Source organism: Nyctibius grandis, chromosome Z (assembly GCF_013368605.1).
Source record: "Nyctibius grandis isolate bNycGra1 chromosome Z, bNycGra1.pri, whole genome shotgun sequence".
In the NCBI taxonomy this organism is placed as follows: Eukaryota; Metazoa; Chordata; class Aves; order Nyctibiiformes; family Nyctibiidae; genus Nyctibius; species Nyctibius grandis.
This window is the reverse complement of record NC_090695.1, coordinates 90,920,269-90,930,792: the sequence shown is the minus strand read 5'-3', so window position 1 is coordinate 90,930,792 and position 10,524 is coordinate 90,920,269. Positions and strand designations below refer to the sequence as shown.

Below are 10,524 nucleotides of genomic sequence, written 5' to 3'. Positions count from 1 at the left end.
GCCGCCGTGGGCATCCCTGCGGGGCGCACGGGGCAGCAGGGCAGTGCTGAACTGGGGACACAGCGTCTTGGGAAGGATTTGGGGGAGTAGGTAAGGGACCTCCTTGCTAGCCTGCATGACAGAGGCTCTCGGGGAGGAGATGTGCACCCCCTGAGCGAGGCGGTGGGCAAAGGTTGGGCTCAGGTCCCTCGGGTGGGATGCAACGAGTGCGCCTGGGCTCAGCCGGTGGCGGGCGGGGAGGCGTGTGGCTGGGAGAGCCACTGCTCTGGGGGAGGGAGCAGCTCAGCGCCTATATCCAGCCCTGTTCCAGCAGCCTCGCCGGCACAGCCAGGAGGGCCCTCGCCGAGCAGGGACCTGTGGAGCCGTGCGAGCGCCCGTCCTCCCTCCCTGGCGATGGGCACCGGGTGGGACGTGTGTGCGCTCCTCTCCGCGGCGTTGCTGGCCGCCCAGGCTTTCCCCCAGACAAACATAAAGATCAGCCAAGGTGAGTGCGACGCGGTGGTTGCGACTTGGAGTGAAGGTAGCTCTAAACTGGGGTGGCTTTGGCAGGGAGAGGAGAGGAGAGCGTGGTGCCGTGGGCCTCCAGCCGCCCCTGCCATGGGCCTGGCGTGGGTGGCAGAAATAACTGCCCGGAGGCACACGCGTGAGCGGTGCGGGGCTGCAGCCAGGCAGGGCTACCGCGGCGCCTGGTTTATTTACTCACACTTATTGCATGTGAAAAGTAACCACAAATAAGTGATGATGGCAGCTGCTTTATGTCACTTAAGGTTCTTGCAAACTTTTTCACGGGGCTGGCGTGAGTGAGAGTCGCTGCTCTGAGTTTGTTCGCACCCTGTTAGATTTGTAGGGCAATGTGAGCAGAAAGGGACTCCGTACGTGCTGTTTGGCGAGTTCATGAGAAAAAGGATCAATACGAGCCCGGCTTTTCTGCCAGACACCTAATCCGTGGGAGCTTTGCCATAACTAATTAAGGAGAGGAAAAAATGCAAGATAACTCCTCTGTGTTAGTGCTGGCTGCAGGAGGGCTGCTGCCAGCGGCTGCTGTAGCCTCACAACTCCAGATGTCCGTGGCAGAAGATTTGAAGCTGTAAAACCAGCTTGGTTTTGTTACAGGAGTTAGAAAAGCAGAGTCCTCTGTGTGAAAGAATGTTGCTTCCAACGTGCTTCAACGGGTGTTTAAAATTTTACTTGGAAATTTGTAATACACACTTTAAAATATACTTCAGAGTGTGTAAAATATTGCCCAGTTATTAAACTACCTTCATGTTCACCAGTGGATACCATCCCCTCCAGCTCCATACATCCCCCAGGTACCCAGAGACCAAAAACCCTCCCAGGATCTGCTTGTTTTGAAGATGGACACCAAGCATGAGACTTTTTAATCTGTTAATGGAAGAAAAATATTGCAAATCACATGAAGGTAGGATTGTTTGTCCTCAGTGACTGTGGTGTCAGCGCTTAAGGACGTGCTCCTAAAGCCATGGGTGACCTCAGGCATCTCAGCATCACACAGTAGCACTGCTTTAGCCCCTGCCACATGCCTCTGCCCACCAAACCCCCTTTTTAATGCTTATTATTTGGGTTTATTCAATAAAGAGGACGTGGGCTGGTAGATGTGTAGAGGCTGTGTGGGATGGAGGTCTGGCTTAGCAGGCACTTTGAACCCCTAAGCCTCTCTTCAGCAGAAGCAGCCTGCAGCCGTCCTGGGGCTCCCCTGTCATCTCACCCATCCCCTATAACTGCCCACTGCTCGGGCAGCATCAATGTGAGGTAAAGCCATGCTGCTGGCCCCCCCATGGCCCTGAGCTGGTAAGAGAGGACTCGGTGTCAGTGGGCACCAGGATGCTCATCCTGAGCCCCAGCTCCGACCACTGGCTGGGGAGCACTCCCCATCCCTTGCTCTCAGCACCACAGCCCTTGGGTGCCAGCGGAGGGGCTCCACGGGCAGCCGTGAGCTCGGAAGCATCCAGCTCTGCATGTGATGGGGATCTCCTCAGCTCTTCTCTGTTGGCATCAACTTCAGACAAGCCTCTTGGGCGTTGATGGACGCTCTCCAAACCCAGCTGATTGCCAAGAGCTGAAGAGGTTCACTTGCTTCTTCAGGTCGGACAGCAGCATTAGCTTATGGATGTGCCAAGGCAGGTGTTTCAAGACAATACCTTTCAGTGAGATGTTTCCTAACGTCTCTAAGCTTTTTGGTAAGTTACCAGCTGTTGATGAAACAGAGACCTTCAGTGCTCTGCAGCAAGAAGAGCATCTGCTGCCAGCACTGATCTGATCCGATCTGCTGCCCAAAACCCTTTGATGGAGCTCCAGCCCCCCCAGGACTCTTCCTTGTACGGACATCTCTTGTTAACCTTGTCCTAGCCCCAAACTTAGTATCTCAAATCTGCAGATCACTGCAAGTGAGGCAGCATTGCACCTGGGGATGAAGCTGTTGAGGAAAAAACCTGCTGTTCACCAGCTGAGCCAGTGGGAGTCATGCAGTTGGTATTTTATCTTTTTCAGTAGCATCCTGGAATAAAAAAATCTCATGAAACTGGCTGGGGTTTTCTCAAGTAATTATTTCTAGCTGGTAAGTGGCTACTTGAGGAAGTGAAACTTTTTGGCAGAGCAGTGCCAGCTTCTGCAAGATTTTGACAAGTGATTTTCCCAGCGGTTCTGCAGTGGGTCTCAGCCAGTAAATAAATAAAAAGGCTCCAGTTTTGTTGGCACAGAAACAGAGAGTGCAACACTTTTTCCAACCCAAAATTCTTGTTTTCCAGCTTTTCTGAGTTAGTAACATCTGCTTGATACAAATCTTATCGTCAACCATTTATTTTGCTGGTGCTGCATTAAAACACCTCCCTGACCTTAAATCTGCTGTGCTGTGAATAAGCGAAGGGAGGAAGGATTCTTGCCGTCATTTTTCACCAGGAATTTGGGGACAAATGGATGAACTGACGCGGGGTCGGCAGGAGCCTTTATCCCTTGGACAGTGGCTGTGCTGCTCCTGCCCTGTGCAGAGGAGCTGATGCTGCTGGGGGTGATGTTTTGCTGGGATGCTTAAAAGAGAGGATCTGGCCTAAATAGCCCCAAAATGCCTCCCCTGTTGGATCAAAATACCATCAGCAGCTGCTGGCTTGGGTTATGAGGTTTTCTACAGAGCCATAAGTGGGCTCATGTACTTAAAACCATACATCCAATTTCTTATGGCTTTTCTGCTAAAAATAGCCCCCAAAGACCCCAGATAAAAGCAGCACCCCCAGATGCTCCTGCCTGTAAAACTGGGAGCAATAGTTCTCCTCCAAAGAAACAGCCAAAGCCTCTGAGCCTGACCTAACAGAAAAGATGCTAATTAAATGCTGACCTCCCACATTTTCTTTTTCGGTATATTTAACCTTAAATTCCTTCAGGCACCTTTGGTTCGCTGAAGCTTGTCAAGTTAATGCTACCTAATGGGAAGCGGTACGGAATAACAAAGAAGGACTGTCTCCATCTCTGACTCGGTTTCGGCTGCTCTGAACAGAACGAGTGTGATTTTCCTGGGCAAGGGAGGTGCCGACAGACCCAGCTCAGAGCCAGGGCACCGGGACGCCCGCTGCAATTAGCACTCGGGAGCGAAGGGCCCTGTTTGCCGGGGATGCTGCTGGGTTAAGCCCTGTGAATTTTGGCACCGTGCTGCTAGAGGTGAAGAATTCATCGAGGCACTTCACAGCCTCTATCATAAAACCCCAGTTGCTGGGGGAGCTGGTGGTGCCTGTCTGCCGCAGACCCTCGGGGTGCCCTCGGCAGGAGGGAGCAGCAACCTGGAGTCTCTGTGAGCCGGGATCAGCTCGCATTGCTGTCCCAGATGGGGGGCACATGCCTCATCCGTGACCCGGTGGTGAAGCTGAAGCCTCGTCCCATGGGTTTGACCCTCTGCCCTTGCTCTGCTTCGCTTTCAGCATGGCAGGGACCCCTGGCCGGTGCCACGTGGGGAGGAGGACTTGGCTCCCAGGAAATCACATCGGCTCTCGGTGTTCCTGGTCCTTCTGCTCTATTGCTATGATAGCAACAGTTTGCATTTTTTTAGGGCTATTCTAAGGTTTTTCCAAACACAAGAATGGCTGGGTGTGAATCTGAGAGCTGAACCCTACCTTGCTATGGAGCTGGCTGTGGCTCAGCCGCTCTCCCGTAAAGCTGTCCCTCTAGTTTCCAGCCCAGCGTGCCTTATCTTTTCCCCTCCGCAGCCCGTAACTAGTGCTGATGAGGGTGGGAGAGGCCCTCGCTGCTCCTCGTGGGTTGGTGGCTGTGGGGTGCAGAGCTGCTCCCAGCCACAGCCCCTCTGGAGGGAGCAGCCGGGGGTCCCAAGCCAGGGGTGGTGGAGTGATGGGGTGACCCATGGGGCTTGACACAGTGGGTGCTACCAGCGATCAGGTTGGCTTCTGCGCCTTGCTGAGGCGGGGAAAAGGCTCTTTGCATTTGTGGTTTGTCACCTGTCAGGGGTGTGGGACAGGAAGGATCCAGGGGCTGGCTGGTGGGTGTTTGTAAAATGCTCAAGGATACCCATGTGGAAAGAGCTGATGAAATACGAAATTATCACCCGGAGCTGCCAGTGCCGGCGCAGGGAAGGACCTGGCTCCACGAATGCTCCCGCAGCTGCTTTGAATTCACATCGCCTCTCCTTGTCCCCACGCCGATGCTGCCCTCGCCGCTCCCGCATCCTGCGGTGCCGCTGGCAGGTTTTGCTCTCCCCACCCGCGGGAAAAGCCGTTCCCCCCAGCCCCTCTAGTGCTGGGGGCCCTGCAGCACCACCCTGACCTCTCCGGGCTTGAGCCTGTTACCTGCTTGGATAGTTTCATGGCATCTGATGTCTGCCATAACCCCCTGTCCCCCCGCCCTGCCTGCCTCCCCGCTTGCCCTGACAGCAGCGCTGACCCTGGACCAGCACCCCATGGGGATGCGGGAACTGGCTCTGGGGGAGCTGGCAATTCCCCAGGGCTCGCAAACCAGCGGCTGAGAGAGTTAAGCCTGCGTGCCACACGATTCGGGGCTCACGCGTGCGTTGGTGTTGGGTGGTGTGTTGTGTGCGCTGCACCCTCTCCGTGTGCAACGGGGGGAGCATGGCACGGGGGAGGCCGGAGGGAAGCGTTAGTGCCGTGTTTACACAGCGGTACCAGCAAAGGCTCCAAAAATGCATCCCGCCCCCCCCAAATGGCCTCTTTTGGGGTAAATTCCCCGCTGTGCTGAGAGGTGGTGAGGGAAGAGGAGCAGCCCCGCAGGCCCCAGCTCTTATCTGGCGGCGGGAGGCAGATAGGCCGGCACCGCTCTGGCGGCACGCACGCCTCGCCCGGCTATTTACGGGGCCGAAATCCAACGTGTGCGTATGCGCACGGCTGTGTCGGGCCCAGGGACGTGGTGAGGGGTTTGCTCGGAGGGAGGAGGTGCACGTTGGCCTTGCAGGAGGCGAGAGCAGGAGGGCAGAGCGTGGCTGTAACCCTGCAGCCCTCGGCTGTCACCCTGCAACCCTCGGCTGTCAGCTCCCGTCCCAACGGCGGCTCCGGCAGTGCCTGATAGAGGCGAGAGGAGCCCTTATCTCAGCTTCCCTAGTAGCAAAAGTCAGTGCCTTTATTTTAAGCACCCTCTCCCTAAAGAAATGTTAAACTGGCTTGAAAAGTCCCTCCTGATTTAGGCAGATGCTAAAACTGAGAAACCCACAGCTTTTGCAAAATATGTTTTGGCTTTTGCAAACTTTTGCACAGCTTCTGCACCAGCTGGTTCTTCCATGCCTGTGTTTGTGTTTGGTGGTTATTTGCCTGGGTGAGGTGGGGGGAGCAGGGCCTGGCACTGCTGCCTCGGCTGCCTGCTGGGCTGCCCGGCCGCACCGCTTCGCCCTTGGCTGCTGGATGTCCTCTGCTCTGCCCCCAGCCATGCCAGAGCCCGTGCACGCCTACTCCTGCCCTCTCTTCTGGACTGAGTATGAAGGCCATTGCTACCGGTACTTCCCCATCAACAAAACCTGGGCTGAAGCTGACCTCTATTGCGCCGAGTTCTCCATTGGCATCAGATCAGCCAAGCTGGCCTCCATCCACAGGTGAGGGGCACAGAAACATGTCAGCCCACCTCAGCACAGCCTAGTGAAGGAGGGAAATGGGGACCAAGTCCCATTCCCACAGCACACCCTCTGTGCCAGCCGCAGGCTCGTGTCCCATCCTAAGCATCCCTCTGCACCAGCCTAAGCATCCCTCTGCAGCAGCGACTGGGTCAAGTCGGATGCACTGGGCACACAAAGGCGATGTAAAAAATGCCTGGCCTGGCAGGAAAATCGACGTAGTATTCCCTAAATTTCCCCAAACTGCATTTTTTACTCTTGAAAAAGGGATAGAAATACAACATGATAACAGAAGCTTTTTCCCCTGCACCCTCTCCCCCATCTCTCACCCACACTACACACCTCTTGCACAGACCCAGGAAAGTAATCAACAGCAATTAGAGGAGGGGCACCCATCTGGCCGTGCTGTAGGGCGAATGCTTAGGGGCACACCTCACCATTTGCCCTCAATGGCTCCATATTGCTCTGTCTTGACAGCTGGGAAGAAAACGTCTTCGTGTACGACCTGGTGAACAGCCGTGTGCCAGGCATCCCCACCGACATCTGGACGGGACTGAACGACCTGCGGCAGGTGAGAGCTCCCCATAATCATGTGGGAAATAGCTTTGAGAAATTCACTTCCCTGCGTTTTCCCCTGAAAAGCCATTTGGTTTTCTTCTTCGTTCCTTATAGTCCCATTAATGGCGTGATGGTGTAGGGTCTGTTGTGCAGTGCACAGGTGAAAGTTGTCATATCATCCCCTCCAGGCTGCTTTTAAAAGAAAAGTGTTACTAGATTTAATGGATTAATAATTTCTAATTATTTGCATCATATTTTATCAATGGATTAATAGAAAGAGTATCATACTGCTGGTCCAAGAATAGCAAATAAATAAACTGAAAACGCCTCCAACATCAAAAATCACCAAGTTTCGTTGCTTTCTTGTGATACTCTGCAACTTTTCAAAGCTGACATGTTGGAAATATATAGTCTAACATGTAACAAAGAAGAATTGAGACCATCAGGAGAACAGTTCCATGCCAGCAAATTTTTTGTAGATGTTGGGAAAGGAATGGAAAAGGAAAAGGAGCACAGAGCTGGGTGGGTGTGTTAAAAAAATATATGGGCTTAATTTCTGGGCTTCCCCTGGTGAGAACACTTCAAATGACGGGACTTTCCAGGGTAAGTTTTCAGTTGTAAAACCCAAACAAGCTGTTCGGCCTTTGCTGAGCAGTGACAGTTTCCCCGGGTCCCTGGGCTGTGTGGCACCAGGGATGGGGATGGGGACAGGGGCTCACGGGAGCGGGACCCTTCCCCTCTGCAAACGGGCTCTGTGATTGTGGCCTCTCCCCGCTCGCCCCGCACCAGGAGGGTCACTTCGAGTGGACGGACGGCTCCTCCTATGACTACCACTACTGGGACGGCAGTCAGCCTGACGACGGGATCCACTCCATCCCGGAGCAGGAGGACTGCGTGCAGATCTGGTACAGGCACAGCAGTGGTGAGTGCCACGCGGGGCGTCCAGGGCACCTTCAGTCTTACCTGCATGTCAATAAATTCAATCCACTGTGGCTTATGCTTTTTTGAAGAGGTTGCTGGCAGGCTGAGAATTTGCATTTTAATTTTTTATTATTATTTTATTTTTTCTTTGCAGAGAAAGGATGTGTTTTCTCTTTCACCATGTGCACACACATACGCTCGCTTTCCCTCTGCTCACAGCCCATGTCCCTCTCCCACAGCAGTGGCAGGAGGGGAGCGTCCCCCACTTCGAAGAATTACTGAATTTAGCCAGAAGTCAAAGTTTCCCATCTCCCCTCGCACATGCAGCCTGTGGAATCACCCCTCGGTTTGCCAGATTTTTCCCTCCCTCGCTCAGGCCAGGGGCATCTCACTGAAGCGGAGCAAGCCCCTGCTTGCGCAAAAATCCCGCTTTGTACCCTCATTTCCAGTGAGACCAGTCAGGCATATCCAGACCCTGCAGACATACCTTAAATGCCCAATCCATGTGCAACCTGGTGCTATTTTGTGCTGTACAGGGCTGTGTTTGCAGCTGCCTCCCTGCTCCCACGTTTGAGCTGGGGCCAGGCATCCCTGCCAGCATCCCAGGACGGGGATGGGGATGCTGGGAGGGAGCACGGCTGGGAGCAGCCCGAATAGGAGGACATCCAGGGAAAGCCTCCCGCAATGGCAGGAGGTCCCAGTCCCGAGGGCGGTGCATGGTTACCTCCTCGCGCCTTGTTTCAGCTAATGCCTTGTTTTTTTGGGGGGTAGCGCTGCGCTCCTGGAACGACAACGCCTGCGGCAGAGCCTTCCCCTTCGTCTGCAAGATCCCCTCGCTGGCCCTGGACTGAGGCTGCTGGCGCTGCCTGCGCCCCTCATTTTGTGTCACCTCTCCAGCCGTGCTGGGGAAGAGCAGCCAGGACACGGCATGGGTGGTGAGAGCCGCAGAGCTGCTCTGCATCCCCAGCCAGACCCCGGCTGCGAAAATCCCTGCTGGGAGTGCCGTGGGGATGGACCCAGCGCTCACCCTCCCCATGGGCAAATGGCGATGGGAGCCGTGTTAAACAGTGAAGGAGCCCCCAAAGCCTGAGCCTGGCTTTGGGTTTCAGATCAGCTATCACAGTGTATTAGAAGAAACACATTATTTTACCAATACACTAAACTTTTAGCACCAAATTAGCTGTGTGTAGGAAATTATTTTGTCCATTGCTCTGTGAAGAGTGGAGGAAAAGTGTTGTTTTCTGTTAAGTTAGGCAAAACATTTTTTCTCTCTGCTACAATAAATGGCAAACAGCAGGTGGAGGCTCCTCCGTCTTTACTCCTTACTAGCGCTGGAGTAGCAGCGATTCCCTGGGGATGTGGGGTCTCGTGCCAAAGGAGCTGGTTGTACCCCAGACTACTCTCTATTAAAAAGCTGTGTTGGGGGGGAGCAGATGCCTGGGAAAGTTTGTTATTGACCCCAACTGGTTTTTGGGGTTCCCAGGGCAGCCTGTCCTTTGCCTGTCCCCCACTACTGCACGGGGTGCACGGGGCCACGCAGCACCCCGCACCTTCACAGCAGCCCTGCCCACAGCAGGTGAGCAGGTTTGGCCCTGGCTGCTCTGGGCTGACTGAATTAGGAGGCAGGTGGGTGAAGGGCTGATGTGCCCCAGCTGAGGGTCAGCCCACCCTCCCCAACCTCTCCTGGGCGGGAGGAGGCCTGGGTGCAGCCCTGTTCCCTCGGGAGAAGATGCCCTTTCCTGCAGTTGTTGCTCATGTCCTGTTCTGTGCTGGCACCACAGAGGTACTTTCATTTTCCAGGTAAATAATTTTTGGGGAGGGGTGTGTGGTTGTGGCAGCCCCAATGTGCCTTGTTTGAGTTGCTCAGCAGGGAGATGGGACCCTCCTCCTTGCGCATGGGTGAATTTGCAGGGCTTGGGCGCAAGCGGGGCTGTGATGGTGCTGGGGCCTGAGGGAAGGACAGTGCTATCGAGGCAAAAACATGCTTCTCCTTCAGGGGACACGGCTGCAAGGGCACTACTGCATCCAGTAAATTCAGTGCTCCCCAGAGAGCCCCTGCGGTGTGACCTCCAGTCCTGCAGAGCCCTGTGGCATCCAGGCGGCTTTGCAAGAAGTCCCGTGCAGAGGGGGCTGCCTCCCCCTCCAGCCCCTTGCCCTCTCTTGGGAGCCATGTGTCCCTTTTGTCCCTGCTCCGGCAAAGCCCCAGGGTCACCCAGCACCAAAGCAGCCGGGACAGCCCTGGGCTGCCACATCTCAGCCGCTGCCTGAAAGATGAGTAAAAGCATCCTCATAAAATTGTCTGGTCTCCCCTGATGTCACCATCTTAGAGACATAAAATTTCAACACTAAGACTTTCCGGAGTGATTACACTGGGTACAATGAGGTAAATAACTGAGGCTCTGCTGGGGGTGTCTCACTGCTTCCCCAGGTGTCAGCATGGCTTTCGGCTAAAACACATTTCCACTTGGAGAGAGACTGCAAAACTTGGGGGGGGGTAACGGTGGTGTTGTAAGTGGAACGTGTGTGTTGGAGCAGGTTTCTAAAACAAGGAAGTACTGTCATCCCTGATTATGTATTTTTATATATACATATAAATATTTTTATATAAAAATATATAAATGGATAATACATAAATAAAACTATATTATTTTTAATGAGTTTTTATATATATGCACACTATCCATATATTTACATGGAAAGTAAGCAATTTGCACAGTTTTCAGTCCTGGGCAGGAAACAGCATTGAATGTGGTTTCTTGAGGCTTTTGCTTCATCTGAAAACAATAAATCACATATAGATTATAATAGGATGTAAAGAAACCAGCTGTAACAAAAGCATGTTCTTGGATCCAACAAGCTAAAAAACCATTAATGTGTAGGATCTGATCTGATCTGTGGCAGAAAAAGGGCTTGAGGAACCGTTTTGATCACTGCCCTAGACCCACCCGCGGATGGGTCCCGTGCCCGCTGCC

General features: G+C 53.8%; 1 protein-coding gene across 1 annotated transcript; it reads left to right on the top strand.

Moving 5' to 3' along the window:
- Positions 1–379: 379 nt before the first annotated feature.
- On the top strand, positions 380–8,403 carry CLEC19A (C-type lectin domain containing 19A). The gene is made up of 5 exons (XM_068422970.1): positions 380–484; positions 5,890–6,055; positions 6,551–6,644; positions 7,421–7,553; positions 8,324–8,403. Exons 1-5 carry the CDS (start codon positions 394–396, stop codon positions 8,401–8,403), a joined length of 564 nt encoding a protein of 187 aa, XP_068279071.1. The 5' UTR covers positions 380–393.
- Positions 8,404–10,524: the final 2,121 nt, after the last annotated feature.

Excerpts from the sequence above, each read along its gene's own strand:
- CLEC19A (XM_068422970.1), top strand. The coding sequence starts at position 394 with ATGGGCACCGGGTGGGACGTGTGTGCGCTCCTCTCCGCGGCGTTGCTG. Across the intron at positions 6,056-6,550 it reads AAGCTGGCCTCCATCCACAG|CTGGGAAGAAAACGTCTTCG; the intron begins GTGAGGGGCACA and ends CTGTCTTGACAG. Across the intron at positions 7,554-8,323 it reads CTGGTACAGGCACAGCAGTG|CGCTGCGCTCCTGGAACGAC; the intron begins GTGAGTGCCACG and ends TTTGGGGGGTAG.